At 40.7% G+C, this 25,017-nt stretch overlaps 1 protein-coding gene across 1 annotated transcript; it reads left to right on the top strand.

The window, feature by feature from the left end:
- Nucleotides 1-184: 184 nt before the first annotated feature.
- On the top strand, nt 185-23,846 carry GTF2B (general transcription factor IIB). The gene is made up of 7 exons (XM_076340559.1): nt 185-273; nt 2,929-3,035; nt 14,146-14,279; nt 20,668-20,814; nt 20,951-21,080; nt 21,699-21,980; nt 23,614-23,846. Exons 1-7 carry the CDS (start codon nt 257-259, stop codon nt 23,745-23,747), a joined length of 951 nt encoding a protein of 316 aa, XP_076196674.1. The 5' UTR covers nt 185-256; the 3' UTR covers nt 23,748-23,846.
- Nucleotides 23,847-25,017: the final 1,171 nt, after the last annotated feature.

Below are 25,017 nucleotides of genomic sequence, written 5' to 3'. Positions count from 1 at the left end.
TCCAGCCGCACACGGGGCTCAGCCCCGCCCGCTCCAGAAACGCCAGCATGCGGTAAACAAACAGCCCTGCTTAAACGCAGGACGTAAAGGGAGGGCGGGACCTGCCCGCACCCGCCTGCGGCTCCGCGTCCGCTTGTCCCTTCGCGCGACCCGTAGCGAGCGCTCGGTGGGCCCCGCCCGGCGCTGTCGGTATATAAGGGGGAACGTTGCACAGCCGCCTGACTTCGCACAGGCGCTGCGGCAGGAGGGAGGCAAGATGGCGTCCACGAGCCGGTACGGGAGGCCGGCCTGGGCGCTCAGGAGGGGCCCGCGCGGAAGAGGGCCGCGAGGGAGGAGGCGGGAGGGGCTCCGCCATCTCTCCGTGTCCGCGGCACAGGAGAGAAAATGGCCGCGTTGCCCCTCGCTGCCGTTCGGGGAGGAACCGGTAGATATCGCCGCCCTTGCCCGGCCCCGGTGTCCCCGGCTCGGCGGGGCTCTCTCGGTTCGCGGCGCCCCTGGCCCCTCTCCGGTTTCCCGTGTCTCGGGACCGGCCTGCGTGCGGCTCCCGGGGCGGCCAGGGAGGGCCGCGGGGGCCGGGCCGGGCGGCCCCTGGGCGAGCGGCCTCTGAGGGGCCGCCGGAGGTCGGGAGTGCCGGGGGTGCGGAGCTCGCCGCCTTGCCGCTTCGCGTCGTTATTAATCGGTAGCGCTCCGAGAGGAAGTGAGCGTTCTGGGGGATTTCGTGGCGATTTGTGACTTGATTCCGGGGCCCCTCGTCAGTGTGAGCTCGGTATTATCGGCGTTTGTGATCGAGCCCTTTTCCCTGTAGGGCCAAGCTCTTACCTCCGCAGTGCCTTATCTTCGTGCCGCTGAGCGCGGCTCTAGCGGAGGGAGGGAGGGAGGGTTGCTCTCGGTCCGGGGTGTTGCGTGCCGTGAGGCCGTCGGACGGCTATCGAGCGCCTTCCTCCGTGTCCCGCGGGTGGGCACCGCCTGGGCGCGGAGCCCCCCGGTGCCGCTCGGCCCCTCACGCTCAGCACCGCCTCTGAGCCGAGGTGGCCGCGCCCTGGCTTGGCGCCAGGTTATCGGGTTCCGAAAACAGCTTGTTGGGCTCCCACCCTAAATCCGTACCGGCGCTACTCAGTGGCCAAACGGGTCTCGTCTCTGAATTCGTCTTTTTCCCCCTGGAAGATGTATCGAGGTGTTTTTTCAGATCGGGAGTGGAGGAAGGCCCATGGAGCGGACTGTGGAGTGACTCTGTTACTCCTGCTAAACCTGTCCTAGGATCGAGGGAGTGCTCCCCGGTAGTCTTCCTGCAACTCTGGAGCTATTTGCTGAGATGGACCTTTACACATGTGCCATGCGTTTTCCTTCAGTATAGTTGACTTAGTATATTGAACCTGTATGTTGCAAGGAGTACAGTATATATGTCTGGATAAATGAGTTAAAATTGGGATAGGAGGACTAACTTTTACAATGTTTTGTGAAGGTAAGGTCTGAAACAAAACACTGTTAGTATTCTTTCAGGCTTCTGGATTTTATTTTTTTTTTTTTTCTCTTTTGCTTAGTGTGTCACTAGCCTTTTGTGTAATGCCAAACGTCAGATGATTGCACATGCTTTGTCAACAGTTTTGTCTTGTCATATGAAACTACTGGCTGGGAATAGCGAGAAGGAGAGTAGTTTAAAGAGCTTTTATGTAGTATTTTGAGCACAATTTACATCTGAAGTTCTTGTGTGTACATGTTCTTTCTGGAGGCTTTAATATTAATAGTGATGTTGATTTTCAGTTTTGGTTTCAAGTCTTAGATATTTTCCTGAGCGGTCACTGGATTAAAATGTTTGGGTGGTGGTTTTTTTTTTGGTGTGCTTTTGACTCATCAGAAATACCTAAAAAGTAAAAATTAAGATGGAATGTATAGATTAGGCTGAAATAATGGACTAGTGGGAAAGGGGGGAACTTGGATTAATTTAACTTCTAATAGGGTATTTTCTACAATTGAAAGGATTAGTAGTGTGTTTTTGGCACAGTCAGACTGACGCGTACTCATGACAAATTTTTTGTGATCAACCTCTATACCCTCTGCTTTTTAGCTCGAGCAAAATGGCTTTGTTGACTATACAGACCCCAATTGTAAATATTTATTCCCATTTTGAAATGATGGGTTTTAACAGAATTACTGAACAGCCACTAGTAGCTCAAATGAGGTATTTACTTTCAAAATGTTTGGTCAGAAGCAATTGGTTGTTACTCTAGTCAGTAACTAAAGCTGTTGTGTTAAATAGTGCTAATGCTTTATAGGAAGCTTTTTATATCTGCTGTAACTCTTGAAGATGCATGGGTGTGAAAGAGACAGATCCCTGTTATCAGAAGCAGTTGTTATGTAATCCTCTTCATGAGCTGATTGTTTTTTGTTAAGATCTCACAATTAATGAGTTGCCTAATTTAAAATGGGACTTTTTATTCAAATACTTGAAAATAATAAAACAGGGGTAGAGTCAGCTGTTTTCTAAAAATATATGTTGTGCGTGCGCTACTTCCTGAATTAAGGACCTGGTAAGTAATACTGATCTGATAAGAATGCTTCATTCCAAATGAGCGTTCTCACTCAATCACCACTAACTTCTTGGGGAGCTTCATTTAGTGGTAGACTGCGAGTTAGACTACACTTAATCAAGTCTGTTATTTAGATTTTTGATGTTTTAATTTGAAGTGTTTTTGGTACAAGATATATCACAAAAAATTTGGAACTTAAGATGACCTTGATTGTCAAATGTAGTGTTACAGCATTTAAATAAAAGGTGAAGTTCAGGTGTTTAGGCTAATGTACTATCATTCAAATCACTGTAAATTCTGTATTATTAAATTGTTCTTTTCAGCAAGGAACTCTTTTATACTTTTGGATATGCAGCCTACTTGACTAAAAGTAATTAATACTTCTAATTGTTTTTCTTAGTTTGGATGTACTTCCGAGAGTGACTTGCCCAAGTCATCCAGATTCCATTTTAGTAGAGGATTACAGAGCTGGTGATATGATTTGTTCTGAGTGCGGGCTAGTAGTAGGTAAGTAGCTATTCGTATTTTTATGAATTACCATATAACTGAAATCGTGTACGTAGATTTGTTTTCCTGCAAAGCTGGTATATGATAGTTCTAGTATTAAAAGGCTTTTTCTTAATGCCTAAATGTTTTCTTTTATCATATTCTGTTGGATAAAAGCTTACTGTTTTTAAGTAAGTACTGTCTGTCTTCTGGTAACTTCTTGCTTTATGGAAAGAATCAAACTCTCTCTAGATTAAAAATTTAAAATATGTTGTTGTCCTGGTTTCGGCAGGGATAGAGTTAATTTCCTTCCCAGTAGCTGGTACAGTGCTGTGTTTTGGATTTAGGGTGAGAACAATGTTGATAACACGCTGATGGTTTAGTTGTTGCTAAGCAGTGCTTACACTAGCCAAGGACTTTTCAGCTCCCCATGCTCTACTGACTGAGAAGGCTGGACGTGCACAAGAAGCTGGGAGGGGGCACAGCCAAACTGGCCAAAGGGACATTCCATACCGTGTGACATCATGCCCAGTATAGAAACTGGGGGAAAGCTGGCCGGGGGGGCCGCTGCTCGGGGACTGGCTGGGCATCGGTCGGCGGGTGGTGAGCAATTGCATTGTGCATCACTTGCTTTGTATATTCTTCTATTATTGTTATTGTTACTATTTTACTTTATTTCCATTATTAAACTGTTTTTATCTCAACCCATGAGTTTTCACACTTTTACTCTTCCAGTTCTCTCCCCCATCCCACTGGTGGGGGGGAGAGTGAGCGAGTGGCTGTGTGGTGCTCACTTGCTGGCTGAGGTTAAACCTTGACAGTTGTAATTTAAAATATAATGTAATACTGAATTAGAATATTGTGCTGTCTAGTCCAGTATTCTGTCTTTAATCATGACTGTTGTTTCAGTCAGGAAAGTGTAAGAAATGTAATAAAAGCTCTTTGTCAAATAACTTGCTTACAAAAAAAAAAAAATTCAGTTTCCCATTAGAGGTTATCTTCTGCCCTAAAGGATTTCTCTTTATATCCTTGCCAGCACCTGTTTTTGTTAATTACTTCTCCTAAGGCTTTTAATACTATCCTAAGTAAATATCCAGTTTTTCCTCTGGAATTTTGCTGAGCTCTTTTACTCTGTTCATGTGGCAGCAACTTCCACAGGCTAAACTGTATTTCTAAGTATAATGGAATATTTAAAATGAAAGGCCTTTTAGGCATTGTCTTTGTTTGAATGAGAGAGACTCATGTTGTCTTAGAACATGCTGCATACTCATTTTTATGGATCTTTTCTACAATGAGCATCTTATCGTCTTTATTCCTTTTGCATGGGAAACTTTTCATGCACATGTTATGATCATTCTTTAAACCTCATTTTTTTTTCTATTAAATTTTTTTAGACATGCCATGATGAAAAGAAAACCCTCTGTTTTGAGGGTGCATGTTCAGGTGATTCATTCAGTGGTGCTAAATATTTCAGATGGTTTAATATCCCTCTCTCCTTAGACTGTGGTGATTTTGTTTTGGCTCTTGTCTTGCACCGAATTAAAAATTTTCATACAGCTGTTAGCGTAAAGCTAAAGGTTTCATAAGCTGCAGCAAAAGTAGTACTAATTTAGCCAGGTGACTAAAATATGTGTCTTTTGTTTATGCAAAAAGCAAACTTCCACATAGCTTATTGAAGTAAATGTTAAAATATTTTAACTTGAGTACCAGTTTCCTTTAAAATTATGAAACCATTTAAAAAGCTAGGGGGAGGATTGTTACTTTCTTTGTTAAAAGAAAGACTGGTTTAAGTTGTATAAATTCTGATAAAGATAAATTAATCATAATAAATTTGCTGGTTAAAAAGTCAAATGTCCACAGCAATGTTTCCTATTGAAATATGGTAATAGGCTTCTAAGTCATTGCTTAAAAATAGTTTGGTCCGTGTTCAGCTCTTTGCGTGGCTGCCATAGAAGTTGAACCAAAGAAAAGCCCATCTGGATCAGTTCATAACTTTTAAGATCATGCTGGCTTTAGAAGAAGAGGAAAAGGTTCTGCTTGATACGTTTCATTTTTAGGAACTTGGGAGTTTATCAGAAATCTCACTTCATGTACCTTCTGTTACCCAGTCACAAGGTATTCTTGCTTTAGAGATTTAATCTCTGGTCTCTTCTGAATCAATGGTGTTGGAGATTTCTTTAGTTCAAGTTGTCAGCGTTTTTGATGAGCAGAATCATTAGAATATTAATACAAACTTTTGCTGAGTTGAAATTTTAAAATGTTTTTAAAATGGTCTTAGTCCTCTTTACAACCAACGTTACTGGTAGGGTTAAAAGTGTTTTTTCTTTAAGCATGCAGTGTTTTTTAAGTAGGCCTTTCTATGGATTTATCACTAAAAGGCTTTAACGTTTACTTTCGTTGTGCTGATTGTTCTCATTCTGTCTTGTCTTCCTTAAGCAATTTAGTTTACCTGCATATGTCCAATTCATTAGCTAGGGTATCTAGCAGCTAGTTTGGCAAACCAATTAAATCAGATGAAGCTAAATAATTGAAGAGTGCATGACTAAACAGAAACGTGAACATTCAACATTTTCTCTTCCAATCTGTTAAGTAATTTAGAGGAGGAGAGAAACAGATCCAATTCTTGATGCCTGTTTTCTGGAGATGCATGTGAAGTAGGGATGTTTTAAAAGGAGTGAAGACAAAATTTTGTTTCCAAATGAGAACTTTTATGTATTTGTTGCAGATTCCATGATACATGTTCCCCTTAAGAGAGTAGTGATCTCATTTCCTTTTCTTATATAGAAAAGTCATTGATTTGCGTTTCAAAGCTTACATAGGTTATGACGTGTAGCTGATATGAATAGGGCCCACCCAGAATATATTTTGAGGTGGGCTGAAAGTTAGCGAGATCTTTATCACTGAAGGGGATCAATTAGAACAGTTAAAAAAAAAAAAAACAAACCCGAAGACTCAATATACTCTGTAGCCAAAGAAGTATTACAGATTTATTTAAAAATATTGTCATTTTGGTGTCTGCAGAGCACTGCTGGTGTACGTGGGGCAGAATGGTAAATGCTGACTTTGTGCATTTATTTTACTGTTGTAAAATACATAGTGATGTGATTTCACTGATTTTTTTAAATTTTTTTTTTTAGTACAATTTGGCTGAAATCAGAGCAAAGAGTCTTTGCCTAAACTAAGTGTATTTCCACTTGATGTTTTTCTTGCTTGCTATGGCACAGTACTAAAGTTTCACATTAGTGGATAAAGTTTGAGTTTGTTAAATATAAAACAGTGTGTCATAGGATAAAATAGTGGGTACATAGATAATTTTCAGGTTTTGTAGTCAATCTTCTGGGAATATGAGATGAAATCAGTATTAGTATTACGACTGAGGTTGTATTTATCAGGTCTGTAGCTGAAAGGGTGAAGCAACGGCAAAGTTTTGGGAGAGCAGGAGGCTAGAAGAAGGAGGAGCTGATCTCTTAACAGTTGAATTCTATGTCTTAGGCAGAGCAGTATATTGGAAGGAAATCCCCTTTGTAAAGGTATTTTTGAGAGAAAGACTTTTAATCAAAGTTGTTTTGTACTCATAGGTGGTGTTCTTAGTGTCTCAATAAGATGGAAACTTTAAGTTACATCCAGTATGCTGCTTTTTCTTTGCACAGCGTTTTTCACTTGTTCTAAATAAACTGTGCTGTTTTACTGTGCAGTATTAAAACAAATCTTGTAATGTCAGTATGACTGACGCTGGTGGCTGTTTCATTATTGCTTCAAAATATAGCTTCAGTCTGAAAACTGTCATCTGCTTTCTCACTGTTACCTTTCCTGGGTTAGTTTGTGTTCCATTTTTTTCATGGTAACTGTTTCCAACTTGTTAACTTTTCCTCCTGCTAATTGCCTTTTGCATGAAGAGCAGTCAGAGACCTAAATTGCAATTATCTGTGGAATTTTGATATTAATCTGGATTGACATGCACCTGAAACCTTGCAAGTCTATGTCCAAGTTTATCTGCTGTCATAACTCTTGTATTTTATTACACATACTTTTCTCAAATCATTCTAGGATGTGTGGTACGGTAAGTGTTCATGTGCTAGCTTGAGAATTCACGAACAGAGTTCTTAGTGTTTGGAGAAATAGTTCTGTGTCCATTTAAAATGCTGACATATCTCATTCTTCAGACAGACTTGGTGGGGGGAGAAGCGTTTTGCTCAAGAACACAAGGCTGGTAAATCCTCTTTCTTGACAGGTAAATATTTTGCTTACTACCTTTTAGGCAGTAAAAAAGGCTGGAAGTCAGCTGATATGCCAGAAGGGGCTGAAGAAAGCAGAATCTAAGTGGAATACAAAGCACTGAATTTTCTTAATGTAGCAAGGTGGTGAGCTGAATTTCAGAGGGGGATAAGAATGAGTCTAGTGGCATGTACAGCCATGTAGCATCTCAGCTAGGTAGGAGTACCTTTCTGATCTAAGACTTTCCTTAAACTTCTGTATAGTTTCATTAAATGTTATGTGAGTGTGCAGGAGTTGGAGCAGTGAGGAGTTTATTTTCAGGATTTATTAAGTGATTTTCTCCAACTGGTTAGCTCTGTCTGCTTCAGTGGGCAGGTGTGGCTTAGGGAAGAACAATGCTCTTGCATGGAGTCTTTTTGCATAGCCTTCTTAAATAAAAAAGCAGAAGTCTGTCTTCAGCTGATGAGAATCCCTGGACGCGTATCAACTTGTTAAAGCTTTGAATCAGATTATGACCTGTATTCAAATGTTCATTCCATGTTCTTTATATACCTGAGTGTTCAGTTGAAAGAGTTTTGGGGAAGAATGTACAATAGCTTGTGGTCAGCAGTAAGGCTGTTATAAAATTCTGTCAGAATATTCGGTTGGCTAATGCTTCTGAAAACTTTGAGATCTAAATGGCGCATCGTAAATTCAGGTATGGTCTATGAAGAATAGAGAAGATTTAACTATACCACAGATAATTTTTTCTCTACAATGTAACAAACGAGTAGAAAGGGATTTCATGATTGCCTCTCTGCTGGCCAGTCCATTACTCAGGATGTCTGTCATTAGGGAGGAGATTGATTGCATCTATACACAGCTGCTTGTTTTCTGAAAACCAAAGAAACCTCTTCTTTTTTTAGCTGTTGGTAGTATCCTGTAAGTGAAGGTGCTTAAGTACTTCTGACTTGGATCCAGCAGAGGGCAGTTATGCAGTTATCTTTATACCTCCAAATGGTGAAAAAATCTTTTCATATTTGGGTGCATGTTCGTGGTTACTTCTTTCTGTGAGTATTATCAACATTTAAAACTAAAAGGTGAAATCTCAATTTAAAGTATTATTTAAATAAATAGGCAAAAATCTTTAGATATGGATGTGTATTAGCACCTTATATCTGGTTACTGCTTCTGCGCTTGGTGTCCAGAGCACTAAAAAGCGTCTGACAAAAGTTAGCCCTTGCAGATAAAACTCTTTGCATCCACAGGAAAGCTAGTTATAAAGGATGCTGGTACTTAAAGAAATTCTGAATAGTTGACTTTTGCATGAGCATTCATGGGTGCTTGATTTACATAGGGAATTTGTAATATGAAGAAAGCCATTTGCTAGCCTTTTTCAGTCAGCATTTCAAATAGTCTGTGTTTTAAGTCTAATCCATTTCAGCTTTAAAGACAAGGGTGATGGTTCTAGCTGTTTCAGCAATAACGCTTGTAACAGTAGAAACTTTGACTTCAGATGTCAAAAGTTGGCATCTTTTGTCAGGCTTTGTAATAAGCACCACTCTTAGCATGAAATTTCCTGGAGGGTGGAGGAGATTTTCTAGTTAGTGGGTTCTAGGCTGGGAACCAAAGGTGTTTGAGAGCCACTATGAAGAATGCTTCCATTAGTTGAAGTACTAGATTTATCTAGTGGAATAACAGTAACATTTTGAATCATCCTATTTAGGGAATTTTTTTTTTTTTTTTTTGTTACTTGCTTCCTTATCAGATTGGCAAAGTGATTTAGGGCAAATAAGGGCTAGAAATGATCTGAACTCCTCTGATGGAAGAAGAGTCCAAAGCCTCTTATTTTTGTGATGTAGTATAGATCAGGCACAACATTTTTCATTGAGATTCTGTAGCTTGGAACATCCTTCACAAGTACTCGAGCTGTTTGTCTTTTAAAGGCCACAAGTCCTGGAGAGGTGACCAGACTGACCAGACTTGTCTGTCAGATTGTTTAACGTTTCTACTCTCATTTGCTTCCTCCAAAATTACTACAAGTTGATGGCTTAGGAAGCCCCAAAGTCCTTTTAAATTTGTCATAATTTTGATATGCAGGAGCTGCTAAGCCTTTTTTCTTGTCGCAGTCATTTGCCTGCAGTGCTGTGCTGTCTGTTTCAATCCATAGTTGCCTATAGGTACTGGTATGATGCTGTTTATGTCTGGAAACCAGTTGAAGTCTTCTGTGGATTTTTTTGTTTTGGGGTGTGGGTTTGTTTTTTTTTTTTGTTTAATTCTCAAAGCTTGCTCTGGTTCTCTTTGTTATTTCAGCTGAGTTGTGTGAATAGGCTGGTGTTGCTGTTGGTGATGATGTGTTTGTGGTGTTTACAATTTATTGAAAACAAGATAACTTTTTGCAAAGAATATTACAATCTTGCAAAAGGCTGGAAATTTTGTAGAAAAAGCTGTGACTGTAAAATTGTGGGGTGGTTTTTCCCAAGAGTTTATTTGTTGGTAACTTTTAATACATCTGGTCTTAAATAGAAGTTCTAAAGCTGAAAACTGGGGGGGGGGGGGGGGAAGTTGAGTTTATATTTTGGAAGCGCTAAGTTGAGTACTACTGTATGGGACAGTGTGTAAGCTAATAAATAGAATGTGGAGGAGTAGATATCTGGAGTACTGTGTCTAACTCTGGGCTCCTCTGTACCAGAAAGATAGAGACTTGCTGGAGCAAGTCCAGCAGAAGGTTGTAAAAGTGATTTAGGGACTGGAGCATCTTCCGTCTGAGGAGAGGCTGAGAGCTGGGATTGTTAGCCTGGAAAAGAGAAGGCTCAGTTTGCCCTGGCTCTGTGCAGTTACATGTCTTCCACGGTTCTCCTCAGCTTGTAGGCTGCTTACCTAGGTTTTTCATTGTAGTTTGCTCAGCACCTCATTACTCGGGTTAATAAGGAGTTGACTGAAATTAATTGTAAGTCTATATATTTCTTTTTTAAATTTGGCATTGTAAAATGCTTTTAATTAAAAGTATAATATATGTGCTCACTAGATGGCAGCAGATTCCTTAACTAACTCTAAGAATGACACATTCTGTAGAAACAATAGGTATTTTGGTACTTTAAAGTGCAAATAAACTTTAATACCATAATTATGTTAAGATTAAAGTATTAGTTAATAATACGTAGAACTTGATGCAATGTACAGCTAACATTAGAGCTCCTCTGAAAAAGACTTAAGAACATACCTTCTCGGAACTGTTTCAAGACTGGGTATGGAAGATAATGTTACTTGAGGCTTGAATTTCATTCTATTTCTTGTTTTGATTAAACACCTTCAATTTGCAGCTAGATTGTCTTCATATAACAGATAATACAAAATGCAAAAAGAGAATAAAATACATGTATACTATGAGTTACCGCAAGTGGAGTGCAACATTAAAATAGCTGGTATTATTTATCTGTAAATATGTGATTGCAAATTCAGGGCTTGTTGAATGAAAATAATTTCCTTTGAGAAATCACTTTGTATTTTTTTGGTGGGAGTAAACATACATAATTTGTGATGTGTAGATGTTTTAAGCTAATTTTTAAAAGCTGCTCAAAATGCTATTTTAATTTTTGATACTGACCTGAGTTTACTCTTGCATTTCTGTAGCGCATGCTCTTTGCATTTGGCAGTTGTGAAGAAAAGTAACCTTGGTCTGAGGTTTTCCGTTCTGAATAACAGTTCTGCATTTTACTAAATGAGCTTTTCAGATGGTGGGTAACCTGAGTCAGTGAAGTTTGCAGTGTGTATTTCCACTAGAGCCTGCGTGTTAGTCTATTAGACTGTATTTTAAAGAGTAACTGAATACTGGAAGAATGGTTTACGAAATGAAATGGGGCAATGGAGAAAAACTCGTATGTTCAGAAAGATGCTTCAGGGTATCAGTCTGGAGATGGGTTCCACAAAGATTTGGTGCTGTAAACTGCTTTTTTTGTATGTACTTCAGAGGAGGAAGCTGAGGAGATGAACTCATCTGTTTGATGAAAATTAAATAAAGGAGTGTCTAATGTAACCATATCTAGTGAAACTTATTTTTGTTTGAAAGGCCTGCATCAAAAGGAAGTAGTGAAGGGAATATGCAGCCACTCCCATACTTATCGCAGCTCGATACCGTTGCCAAAACCAATATAATAGTGATGTGAGAAAGCAGAGACAATTTTTTAAGGTATTTACCGGGAGCTTTTTCTACTCTGATGTTTGACTGTCAGACCCGTTTTCCAGGTGCTTCAGGAAAGCCAATCAGTAGTGTATGACCCAGCAAATTCAGTCTAGGACTTGAAATATTAACTCAGCACCAGTCTTCAAGGCTGACTCCTTACACTGTGTTTTGTAAGACTGACTTTGGTATTTTAAGGTTTTGTTTCGATCACTTAAGGTGGGGCTTAATTGCATCTGTACTAACATCACAGTTCCAAAGTGTTTTTTATGTTTTGAAGAGTAAAAAATAATAAATGCCACACTTTTTTTTTGTGTCGAATGGGATAATTAGCTGCTTGTAGCTGAGTATATTTTCCCTCTATGGAAACCTTTTGGCCTGTTTGTTCCTTTTTTGTTAATATTTCTAGCTTGTGTCACGCTTTTATAGAAACCTTTTGAAAGGTGGAATGCACTTCCTAGGACCTCTGTATATTTTAAATAAGACAGTACACAGACAAACTTCGTTTCTGCAATAGCAGATTTCTTGGCAAAGTAAAGGTATTTGCATACTGCATCTTAATTGCACAAACGCTTTATGTTCAGTGATTTGTTCTACTTCATCTTTTCTCACTCTGAAATAGTAGCCTCAATCCTCTGTTTGTAATATGTTTGCCAAAGCAGGCAGTGATATAACACTTTTTTGTTAGAGCAGGAATGGTTCATAACTCACAAGAGGCAGATCCCTGAGTGAGTCATTTAGGTCATTCCCACTTGTGTGGAAAAAATATTACATCATTGCCCTGTACTCAGTGTTCTATTTATACCATGCCAGAATTTTAAGTACATTTTGCTTTTTTTAGATGCTGTAAACAGTATTGGGGGGTTGTCTTAAAGTAAAGTTACTGCTAGGCCATAGAAGGAGCATTACTGAATTCAAATATTTACAGAGAGTCCAGGAGCTAGAAGAGCATGCTGTCTGCTAATTTGAGCTTGCAAGTGGGGGGAGACCTTTGTAGCAGAAAGAATGGATCTGTGCCTTCTTTTACTTTGCTATATTCTTAACCTTCTAGTTTTTGATGATTCCCCCCCCCCTCCCCCTCTTGGTTTTCATCAGAGCAGTAAATAAAGGTGGAGCGTAGCTGTGAGCATGTCTGGCAAATATTGATGAAAACACCTCTAACCTAAATTTACTCTTTCTGGTTGCGGTGATTTCCTTATGGTTCATTCACAGCTTTCAATTTCAAGCATATTCCTTGCATAATTTTATGTTAAGAATTAAATTCCTCTATCAGAATAGATTTCTTTCCCATGCCCTCCCCTCCTCCCCCCCCCCCCCCAAGTAATTGTGCAGTTGGACCACTCTCTCCATTGCTCCTGTATTTTCTCCAGCTTCATAACTTGTATTACCATTGTTTTCAGAGTGCTTTTGTCTGTCTGCTTATGTTTTCACCAGGTTAAATCAGCCTCTGTGGTTTCACACTAAGACTTCCATACCGGAAATTTTTCTTAGTACTTATTTTTTGCAGACGTTTCTTTCACAACACACTTAAACACTGATAAAGGCAGTGAATTTTTCCTGAGGTTTAGCAGAGCAGGGTGACAATTATATTGAAGTTTCTTCTCATATCCTACACAGAGCTGTAATCTGCTTTACTGCAAAACACTAAGAAAAGTGTTCTTTTTGTGCTTTTCTGTACATGTATTCTTAAAAATTCTGTAATACTGCTCTGGAGGCAACACCTTTGAGATGCAGCTTTTACCAGACCTGTGACTAGAATGAACTGCACGGCCAACAGCGGGGGGGGAGGGTGGGCGGGTGTTTGTTGTGTGGGGTTTTTTTGTTTTGGTGGTTTTTTGTGTGTGGGTGGGTTTGGTTTTTTTTTTAAGATTGTATCGTTGTGATCACTGTAGGGCTTTTACCTGCATCAGAATGTTGGTTAGAGTTATTTCTCAATCTGAAGAGTTGTTGTAGGAAAGGTTTAGATGAATGTGAGATGAATAGGGGACTGCAAGGAAAGTTGTTTCATTCAGAGAATGTGGGTTTAGTGCTTTTTCTGCTTACTCTGAATCTGTATTTAAACTCTTCCAGGTATAACAAGGTAGATTGAGTTTAAGAAGAAATAGTCATATATGTATATTGTATGTTGATAACTGTTGAGCATTGTAAATGAAATGGAGTTGGGCAGGGTCAGACTTCCCTTCAAGAACAAGAATTGAGCTGCAAAATGTTGTTATGGTGGGTTAGAAGGTGGCATATTTCAGACTACCAAGGACCTGGAGCTCATGCACAGAAGCGGTTTACTACAGCTTAATGAGATTGTGCATGATAGGTAATTCACATGTGCACTTTGAACACATGGCAAATGTGAGAGAACTTGTTAAGTTACAATAACTTACTCATTTGTCCAAGCGCTGAGAACATCTGAAGGCAACCATGACCTGCAGCTTGAAATCAAGGTCTTGATTCCTTTTGTGTATTGAAAGATCCCATGATACTCTTTAAGGATAACTGTAACTCTTTGTATTCTGGATGCATTTCTCTAGTTACTTATGTTTTCTGTGCAACTCTAGTTTAATATTTTTTTTTTTTCCATTGCCTTCAACTTAACTTCTAAATCCCAAACATTTTGGTACATTGTCCTGCAAGTGACTGTTCTGTTTGGGAATGCCAACAGACTGCCTTCTTATAATGGAGAGCTCAGATGTGTAACTTCATGTTTCATGAAATAATTCAAAATGTTACATTAATACAGACTATTGCTTTCTGTGAACTCAGGTGACCGGGTCATAGACGTAGGGTCAGAGTGGAGAACTTTCAGCAATGACAAAGCAACAAAAGATCCATCTCGAGTCGGGGATACCCAGAATCCTTTGTTGAGCGATGGCGACTTGAGTACGATGATTGGAAAGGTAACACTTAAAATACTAAATTTTACCAAGTTTGAGCATTTTTATGTCAAGTATATACTTGTATGTCCATAGGGAAACTGTTCAGAGAATGTATTTACAAAGAGATTTTGTCTGAACTGAACTCTTACATTTCAATGGTCTGTAAAATGTGGCCCTTTCCTGGGCGTAGCAGGAAAGGGCTGACCTCTTCAACAAAAGAAAAGCTTGCAGTGCTGTGGGTTTACTTGGCACTCTTTGGTATGCTGCTATAAATAGAAAAGCTGATGTTGCAATCCCTAAAGAAACATTTTGACTTAGCATGCGTATTTGAGATGATTCTGAAATAACAGATACTCAGTTTTAAGGTCTCAATAGCTAGTACTGCCCAACTTGAACTATCATTTTTTGTAATAAAATCTGTATCAGATTCATATTGGACACCCGGAGATCTACATGCATGTTGTACATGTTCTTCCAGTTAATGTTAGAGCACTAAATGTAGAACTCTTTTGTGGTGCGAGTGCTCCAGAAGAAAGTATTCAATGTATGAGTTGAAATTTAGTGGTACAGCCATATCCTGCTGTTTCCCATGAGAAAGCAAACAAGATTAATTGTGCAAATGCACTCCCTTTAATGAAGTAGTGACCCAGGTAAGTTTTAATTGTTATACTTTGTGTTACGTTTTTTACTGCAAGATCCAAATGGATTTTTGTGGATTTCTTGAATGTTTCATGAAAGGTGGTCCAGTTGCTGATAAATAACTATTAAAAAAATGTATTGCTGCTTTGTGTGTTGCAGTACATGCACACCAGGATTTCTCAGAAGTTTTTGTTCCAGTGATGTTGCTAGGATGAAGAAGTAGACATACCTAAACATGTATGGATACGTATAGGGGAGCGTGCACCATACTTCTCAACCAAGAATTCTTCAAAGAGATGAAGTTGACTAGTGAACACTGCTATGGACAACCAATCTTTCACCATTGGTGAAAAAGAAACCTTCTGTTCAAAGGATTGTCCAAGTAGATGCTTGTGTTTTGAACAACTCCAAACATGGCTGCCCACCAGATTTTAGGATGTCTTATGGTGGCTTTTGGAATCCATTCAGGCAAACAAATTTCTGCGCTGCTCCGTTTAAAAAAAGTTGGCATTGCTACATAGCTCTGTGAAGCAGTGCTGTAGAAGTCACTGGGGTTTTAATGTCACCTGTATAGGTCTAGAAAGATGGTAGTTCCCAGGGTTTGGATTTCTGTCACTGATTTGGTCAGCTATGATAAAGATCAGAAATACCCCTTTATAGACAGATGGAGAAATGGACTGTTTGCTCCAGGTTCACACCGTTGTTTTGTTTTGGAACTGTGTAAATAAAGGGTTTGTTTCTGGGAGCTCGGTTTGATTCAGTAGGTAGGGTGAGCTTCTGAGCTCTTTTAGAACCTGCGTGTTGGAAAAGACAAAAGATATTTCGGCTAAAGATAGAATTTGTATCCAGGTGAACAGTGACTTGTGCTGTTAACACTCTTCTCTCTGGAGGTTCAGATCCTCATTTAGAATAAAAGGGATAGCAGCCTCAGTGAGAGAATAAAAGACATAAAGGAATGTCTGTGAAAAGTTTTGTTTTTCAATGAGAACTAAAAATGTTTAGAGGTAGACATTCATCTAATGAAACAGTTTTGCTGTTAACCAGAACATCCCAGAATAGGCATGACCAAACTTGCTGTAGCAAAGACTGCCATTCAGTGAAGATGAGATGCGGGAATGTCAGTGTGGCATGATTTAACCTATGAGAACTGTGAGTAAAAATGTCCCAAGTACTGGAACCGCCAGGATCACGTTGGAGAACGCAGAGGGAGCAGTCTGTCCTACTGTGGATATTTTATTTGCACGGGGAGGAATCACAGAAGAGGCACATTATTTGCTACGGGAAATTGGGAATCTCTTTGACAAACCAGGATGTGTTCTGTACAAGAGTTCCTGTGTTTGTCTTGCCAGTGAGCAGGGGCTCTGGGATGTCGGCTCATTGATGTGAACTCTGTATCGGGAGCTGCGTTTTTCCTCAGTCATTTGGAAGGAAGAGAATGGCTTATATCAGAAGATGCTGAAGAAATTTCCTATCAGTGCAGAAAGGCCATGAATTTTGCAGCAAAAATAACTAAACCAAGGAAGTAGTACATTTCTCAAGCAGTCTTCTGAAGTCCCTGCCAGCAGTAGGCTGGGATGAAGATTGACCTAGATAATGCACAGTGGTTGAACAAGGGTGAAATTGGTGTAGTCATGAGGAAGATAAGTAGTATCCGACAGAGTACAGAACAGCCTTCATGAATTCCAGAGAATGAAGCAGGGTAAGATTGTATTTTCTCAGTTAACAACAATCTTAGAATTCCCTGGAGTGGACCTCAGATTTGTGTGCCAGAGATTGCTTTAGCCTTTCACATGGGACAGGGAACAGAGGTATTCCTTTCTGCTTGAGAGGTAGGGCTGCGGATAATAGAATCTTTAAAACAAAAAGCTGCTCACCACCACCAAACAACCCCCAAACGCAGCCTGTGTTGTGGAAGATCCAAAAGAGAAGGACATTCATAATTCTCACGGCACATCATATTAGAGATCTATTGTAAACTCCTGGGAATGTATGAAAGTGGAGTCTGAACCACTTGCCAGTTACAACAGTAAAGTTCTGGTGACTGGCTGTTGCCTTGAAATAGTAAAGGAAGGGGGCCAGTTCTGCTTCACAGAATGGTTTGTCACTCTTTCCTCTTTGAGACCAGGAGGTGCTGCTTCGGGACTCCTTTCTGCTGGGGGTATGTGGTCTGTATCTGCTAGCAGCAAAAGAGAGGCTGCTTTGCCCATGCAAAGGGATTCGTTCCTAGTTGGTTTTAGTACTTAAGGGACCCATCTGTCTGAGGCAGCAACAGCCTGCGTTGGAAGAAAGATTAATTTGTCTGTGAAGAGGAGGATGAATAGCGTAGTTGGCTGTGGTGGAAGTGGTTTGCATTCTTCAGGCAGATCTTTAGGATATTGGCACAGAACTGTCTCTTTCAGAAAAGTAGATACTGTGTGCTGCAGTTGATCTGATGACAATGCAGATCAATTGGAGACATGGTGAAGTCTGGCATTAGTTGTGACTTGATTGCCAGAATATTATTTCTAAAATCCCTGTGTAAAATTCAAGAAAAATAACTGAACAAGCAGCTTCCAGATCTGCCTTGATATAAAGAACTCTTTTCTGTGAATCTAAAAGAAAACTTTTAAGTTTTCCTACCTATCTTGTGGAAAAAGTTGTCTTTTGTCACCCTTTGTAGTTAATCTATTCCTTTTTGTAGTGACTGCAAGTACAAGAGAATTAGGTTGGTCGAACAAGAAACTAATGCAATCTCTTGGTATAGAATTCCTATCCTTTGATCAGATGCCTCCGAAAGGAAGCTGGCTGTTGTCAGACTGCACGGCCTGGATCTAGAAGTGCTATATCGATAAGCAGTGGCAAGATATGAAGGGCTGATGATTGAAAAAGAAGAAAGGATCCATCGGACTTTATAATGAGCTGGTTGTACTGGGCAAGACGACTGCCAGATCTGAGGACATTCCCTGGTGTTGTGGATAACCTCAAGTCAATGATGTGGATGGTGTTGGTGATGCTTCTACTTTCTGCTATTAAAGGGAATGTACTGGCGTACAAAGCTGTTGGCTGCCAGCACTGTAAACCTAACCTCCATTGAGGTCCTTCAGAGATTACCACTGTTTACTGGACTGTGTTTTCTTGCTCTAGCTATCTTTGAGGCTGTTTCCAGGATTGTATCCATGAAGTTTCGGCTCTGTTTGAAAGCCAAACAGGTGGAACTCCTGACTTTGACAGGTACCTTTCTTGCTGAGATGGGAAAGATATGAGTAGGTGTCTCATAAAGGCCACAACAGTAAAACATGCAATTCTTAAAGTCTACTTGATTTCAGTTGAAACTGCATGGCTTCTGTTTTTTCCATGAAGGGAAAGGGACTCCTAACATGGTTGTCAAGGGCTGAAGCTAACAAGGCATGGTCTCTCAATTGAAAGTTCCAGAAGGAAAGTAGGTGGTGCATTTAAATAGCAAATGCAGGGAGAATTGTTGTGGTTTATTTAAGCGGTTGAGGTGGAAAAGTATTTTTCAACCCTTTTATAGTTGTGAGCTGTATATTGGGTATGGCTCTTGGCGAGTGCTCATACTGACAGGGTAAAATCCTGTGGCTAACAGTACTTGCCTATAGCTGCATTGGTAGTTTCAATATACGTAAGCAAATGTTCAAAGGAAAAGGTAACCATAAGTACCAGCAAAAAAGTGGAAAATGAGAGGTTAAGGAGAATCATTACCAAAAAAAAAATCTTTTAGGTGCTGTGTAGTGGAACAGGGAAAATCCCTGTGGTGAAGGGGAATGCTTGATGGCCCCAGGGCAGAGCAGTGTTTCCTAGTAGAGGACTATCTGGCATGAAGCCTGAATAGAGAAGGACTGGGGACTTGCTGTCAGGGTTGATAGGCCTTTGTGGTCACTCTTCTGGCATCTACAAGATTTTAAGCACATGCAGTTCCTATAAGCGTTTGTGCCTAGCGCTAGTCTAGGAGGCCATGATGCACACCAATGTTGTAATGCATTGTGGAGAACAGGGGTATGAGTGATGGCCAGAAAGAAGAAGCCTTTTGACCTGAAACTTGCATATGTTTTGGGCCGAGGGAAGTTGTTCTGGCATAATTTCTGAAAGGAAGGTCTAGTGTTGCAGATAGGCTTGTAATGCTCTTTGTGGCCTCAAGTTTGTTGTGCTTGATTCTTGCTCTTTGTTTACCTTTAAACCTTACTGGGAACCTTTGGATAGTTGGAGGTGTTAACCCAGTCAAGGAAGTAGGATTGCCGTTGGAGCAGGTGCCAGGATCGTTTCTGGGTGGTTCTTTCGTCTGAAAGGATGTTTGAAGGAGTAGGAAAAAAAACAAGAATGCTCTTGGAATCTAGCGTCTGTCATAGAGGGCCTGTTCAAGGGGCTGGGGAGGCTTGAGAAGGGAGGGTTCTGTGCCGGAGTCCTCGGTCTCCACAGCAGTATCAAAGTGTGTATGCACCACAGGTATGGGTGTCGACAGTAGAGGTATCCACCGAGCTCTTCAGAAATGGGGTGTAACTGGAGTCCTTGGGTGTAGGGAAGTGGAACAGTGTAAGCGAATGGCCAGGTTAGCAGTCAGTCATAGATCAAGATCTGCTTTATGCTTACTGTTTTTGGCAAAACGGAACAGTGTAGTAGTCTGTGTCTGCAACGGCCACCTTATCAGCTTGTTTAAATGACCAAACCTGTCTGCAGTGAAAGTTGGATCTGCAATGAAGGTTGGATGCCCCTGCCTGGCTAATTTGTTTGAAGGTGCCAGCAAGGAGTAAATGCATGCTGATTCAGGGAATCCAGGTTTCCACTCATGATGTGGAATTTTTTTGGAGAAGTGTTCTCCGCTTGAGAGAACTCACGGCCCGACACACTGATGGCAAACACATAAGTAGACAATAGAAATTACAAACATTGCTCTTCTGAACTTACGGGCCATGTGGTCATCATCAGCTATTACTGATCTGCCATGGCATTATTTATTAAACACGTGTTTCAGGCTGATGGCTAATTGAAGACCTTAAACGTTTTAGACCCTCTTAGTTGGGCAAAATTGATTGCATATTTAATAGAAGTATGCGATTTGTACTATCAGTTGTAAGGTACCAAAAAATGCATGTTGGAAGCTTGTTTTGGAAGTTGTCGGGTTGAGTTGGTGGCTCTTACTTCTCCTAAGACCTCAAGCTTTTCTTTTAAGAGGTCTGTGGTTTTCCTGTAAAGGCAGAATATATGGATATTTATATTTTGCCACAGGTAAGGCTTGCAACTGCTAGCAGGCACAGTATCAAACTGGTTTTGAATAGGTAATTGGTTTGGATGTCTCTTTGCCCATGCCTTCATTTTCATATTTCAGTTCTAATTGTAACAACTGGTTTCCAGTTGGCCATAAAATTTTGTTTTCCTGACTTGCCGGTCTGCCGCAGTGCAGGTGCAGCCCACATGACATATGGGTTGCATAAAATCTAATCTTGGACCTCAGCACTGGTGACAGGAGTATTGAGACGCACACATTGGCTACATATTACTCATTTTATTCTTTAAACTATTGTTACATTAGGAAAGAAAAATCCCTGCGTTATCTGTGGTCCTTGGAAATCAAGTCACGATTTGAGACTTGTGCAAAGTATAGAACCCGATGTTTGGAACAACGCTCGATTGTACGATTTACTTCAGTGATGTTTATTTGCACAACTGTTCAAACTGAATGCCTTGAATTAAGATGTATAAAGCTGGAAGATGTTTGTTCTTGAAATGAGGAGGAAGTTGCTTGTGTTTTATTGACAATAAAATTTTTTCTTTTCAGGGCACAGGTGCAGCAAGTTTTGATGAATTTGGGAATTCAAAGTACCAAAATCGCAGAACTATGAGCAGCTCCGATCGTGCAATGATGAATGCTTTTAAAGAAATTACAAACATGGCTGACAGAATCAACCTCCCTAGAAATATAGTTGTAAGTTCACGTCTCCCTTCCCTAAATTGTCCTGGCATTGACTTAGTTAGCATAATATAATGAGCACATGAATTTTTGATATTGCTGCTAATTAAGTGGCCTAGAGTTAATTAAATTTAGTCTTCTTGCTTTGAAGGATCGAACAAATAATTTATTCAAGCAAGTGTATGAGCAAAAGAGCCTGAAGGGAAGGAGTAATGATGCCATTGCTTCTGCTTGTCTCTACATAGCCTGTAGGCAAGAGGGTGTTCCAAGAACATTTAAAGGTAAGTTTTCAGTGATACAGATTCAATTTTGCTATGAAGGAAAGGTCTAGTTACTGTCACTGCAGGAGGCTGGTTTTCTCATTCCTGGTCTTTGCTGAATTGGCTGTTCTCAGCTACAGCTCGCCTTTGGGGTGGGGGGTGGGTAGAAGGGAGTCTGGAAACTTGTTATATTCGTGAAGCGAGTAGGCTCTTAAGCATGGGATTTTTGGTCATAATGCATTAAAAAAAAAAGCAGCGTTTGAAAGTCATTCTGAGTGTTGGTGAAACTTAAAAGGTATTGCTTTGACTGGAGGATGGTGGGGACTATTGTAACTGAATTTGAACCAACAGTTCTGCAGTAAATATGTGTAACTTCTCCCTGACAGGGATACAACTTTTTTTGGCATTGAGTACCAAATTTCCCTTACTAAGCAAGCTGTATTAATTAGCTCCTTATGAAAAATGTGCGCTGACTGAAGTGATTTGGAAGTTTCACAAACATGCAAAGCTTATTTAGTGATGGTGGCCTTCATGACGTTAGCCTTCTTTGTGGGTCTTAATATATTGAGAATCAAATTTGATTATTTTGGGGGAGCAAATGCTGTCAAGCCTAAAGTTTAACTTTTACTCTTTGGTTAGAAATATGTGCAGTGTCCAGGATTTCGAAGAAGGAAATAGGCCGGTGTTTCAAACTTATTTTGAAAGCTCTTGAAACCAGTGTTGATCTGATTACGACTGGAGACTTCATGTCAAGATTCTGTTCCAATCTGGGTCTTCCCAAACAAGTACAAATGGCGGCAACACATATTGCCCGTAAAGCTGTGGAATTAGATTTGGTTCCTGGGAGAAGCCCTATCTCTGTAGCAGCTGCAGCTATTTACATGGCATCACAAGCTTCTGCAGAAAAAAGGACACAAAAAGGTAAAACCTTCACTTTTTCTTTTTTTTTTTCCTTCCCTTCCCCACGTCTTGCTGCTTGAAAGAGAATTCAGTGTTACTGTAAAACTTGCATGAGGTCTGTGCAAGTAGTGGTAAGTTGCCATTCTAATTGCTACAGCAAGGACCAAACCAGGACCTCCCGCTCCCCAAAATGAGAATTGAGTAATTGGCTATGCTCAATGTAAACTGAGTTCGCTTTCTTCTGGCACTAGGAGTTGGATTCTTGAACGCAATAGACCAGTGCATTCAAATGAGCATAATTTTGACTTCACCCATGCTAATATTTGCATGTGTACATTCTGCTGCTCTAAAATACTCCAAACGCAAGCCTGGGGGCAGTCGCGGGTAGCACGATGGCTTTAGATTACATTGAGTCTTTAATCATTCTAGCAGCCAGGGAATCGCCTACATCAGTACGTGTTCCTTGACTTCTTGCGAGCCTGTGATAAAGATCGAGAGCGGTGGGACAGCAGGCTTGGCCGTAGATCACCTTTGCCATTACCCTCTTCTGGTAGGGCAGCCCTTGGGGACGCCAGTAAAGAGTTCAGGGCTGTTCGTGCGCTGCCAAGCAGCGCGTGGATCAGCCTCCGGGGCGCGAGGGAATCAGGCCTATGTGGGGGCAGCACATGGAGACGGAAGGGAGCTGAGGCTGCGGTGGTTAGAACTTGGTGTGACAAATGGATCCAAGTGCTGGCAGCTGGCTGTGGAAGCTCCGTTGATGTGTCTAGTCCAGATCAGACATGTTAAAAATCTAGCAATTCCTTAGCGGAGAGCTGCTTTTAGGTAACGAATAGCCTTTATCTGTCAGGTTGTGGTGCTTTGTTCTGCATTAATCATTGCTTATTCTGTCCCTGGAGCTTTCATCATGTTGGCAGTTTCCTGGGCGTGTGAGTGATCTAGAGCCCGAGCAGCATGGTGCCTTCATCCTTGCTCGCCTTGAGCAATCGGATTATGCCTTAAGAGCGATCGTTAAAACAAAATACATCTGCCTGCCATGGATACAGACATGGCTCCATACTCCTTCAGTGGCCTCAGACAACGCTGAAGGCTTTCGTGCAGTTCAAGGTTTAAATTCCAAACTTGGTTAAATCTTGAATAAATTTAAGTTTCTGTGCATCTCAAACAAGTGTGTCCTTTGCTCGTTGAACAGTGCTCTGTGCCTCTGACGTATTTCTCTGTGCATTTTAAGGTAAATGTATTTCATGTTTAGCAGAAGGTACCGCGCTTTGTCTGTGCCGAAGTTTTTTGCTGTTTTTGCTTATTTAATTAAAGCGCAAAAATGAAGATCCTGATGTTGATGACGATTTGTTAGAATATTGCCGGGCAGATGTGGAGTTTGCAGTAGATGTTTCTAATGACTTTTGCACTTTTGGCCCTCTGCCAATTTGGAACCGATACTATTCCAAGATTGATAGCCCAAGTTGAATTATGGCACGTGAGAAGACAGACTTATGCGTGCAAAGTATTAGTCACCACGGTTAAAACCATTTTTACCAGGCTTTTGGGAGAGTTACGAATTAAGCTAAGCGCATAGCACTTCTCGATTAAATTACGCTCGCTGGTTTTTTCAAATGGCAAAAGTAAAAGCTAACCGCTTATCTGCTTTTTGTCTTAGAAATTGGCGATATTGCTGGTGTGGCTGATGTTACGATCAGGCAATCGTACAGGCTGATCTATCCTCGAGCTCCAGATCTCTTCCCAGCAGACTTCAAGTTTGATACCCCAGTAGACAAACTACCACAGCTGTGAAATTGCAGAGGGTTACTTTTAATTTCTATTAAGAAAAACCCCAACAACAACAAACTTTTTTTGATTTTTGCCTATAATAAAGGATGTACAAAGTGTTAATATTGAGTCTTCATGTTGTGGAACTGGAGGATATGGAGATGGAGCATAACTGCTGGAACGCAGCACACATTCCAAGGGTAAACAAGCTCACTGTGTGGCATTTTGTATGTATATATTAGTGGAAGTAAATATTTAATGACTGTTGCAACAAGCTTAATTTCATATTGTTGTACTTATTTAGATTTCTTTTGTAGGGATCTAGTAAGATGTATTTTGGAAAATTTAAAAATATTATGTAATTCCCAAATAAACTGTTTTCCAAAAACACTTACCATCTTGTGAATATGACTGCAACTTGACGGGCACATGCTGTTCCACGTGCTGAGAACTGGGATGCAGTCCATAGAACGGTAGAGTTAGCTTCGTGCTTACGGACTTGGTCACCAGGCTGCTTAAATGCTCGCTTTCTTGACAATTTTTAATCTCCAGTGTGGCTGTACGGTAGAGTGTGGATGACTTAACCCAGAACGCAAGCAGTTGCTGAAAAGCGGTTCGAGTATGTGCGCAACTGCTGCTGAAGATTTCCAAATTCGTTGTGAAAGGATTAGTCGCATCCTTGGCACAATCTCCCCGACTTTCACTGATGTCTCTCTGCTTTGCTTCGGTGAATTTGACGTAATGACAAAGCAGCTAAAGAGAAACGTAAGGACTCCTGAATTCCTGACAACCTTGTGATGCTTGGTACTGCACAAAGGAAGGTAAAAAAGTATTTCCAGTAGAAGTTTGTTAAATGTTCTGACCTCTCAGTCCACCCTGCAGTCTGGCTGGCCTGTGGCCAAGCTTTTCGCACGGTTAGGTTCGAAGTGAGCACTTGCTTGTTTGAAATGATGTACCAGGTGCTGAGGACCGAAGGCCAGAAGTTATTCAGCCCTCCCCAAACTAACAGCTTTGAAAACTAGTTGCTTCCTGACAGGGTCCCTCTGTGTGCGAAGCAACAACTGTACTTAACTGGGAGTCTTCTGGTTCCCGAGTTCCTTTTCTATCACAGGTGCAAATTCATTTTGATTTACGAAAATGAACAGCTGAGGGGTCAGCTTGCTGCACATCTGGTCCTAAGCTGTCCAGAGGGAAGGCTGTGTGTCCAGTGCTAATAGCACTAATTGTCAATAGCCCTCACTGTTTTCTTCCTGGTTTAGTTTTAATCCTCTTCCGCCAGTTGAGACTATTGAAA

Source organism: Aptenodytes patagonicus, chromosome 5 (assembly GCF_965638725.1).
Source record: "Aptenodytes patagonicus chromosome 5, bAptPat1.pri.cur, whole genome shotgun sequence".
Classification (NCBI taxonomy): Eukaryota; Metazoa; Chordata; class Aves; order Sphenisciformes; family Spheniscidae; genus Aptenodytes; species Aptenodytes patagonicus.
Note: the sequence above shows the minus strand (reverse complement) of the source record. Positions and strands in the feature narration are given on the sequence as shown.

What these genes read in the sequence shown, in the direction of transcription:
- GTF2B (XM_076340559.1), top strand. An exon ending in TGAGTGCGGGCTAGTAGTAG is followed by an intron (nt 3,036 to 14,145) that starts GTAAGTAGCTAT and finishes CTGTGAACTCAG; the next exon opens with GTGACCGGGTCATAGACGTA. An exon ending in ACCTCCCTAGAAATATAGTT is followed by an intron (nt 20,815 to 20,950) that starts GTAAGTTCACGT and finishes CTTGCTTTGAAG; the next exon opens with GATCGAACAAATAATTTATT.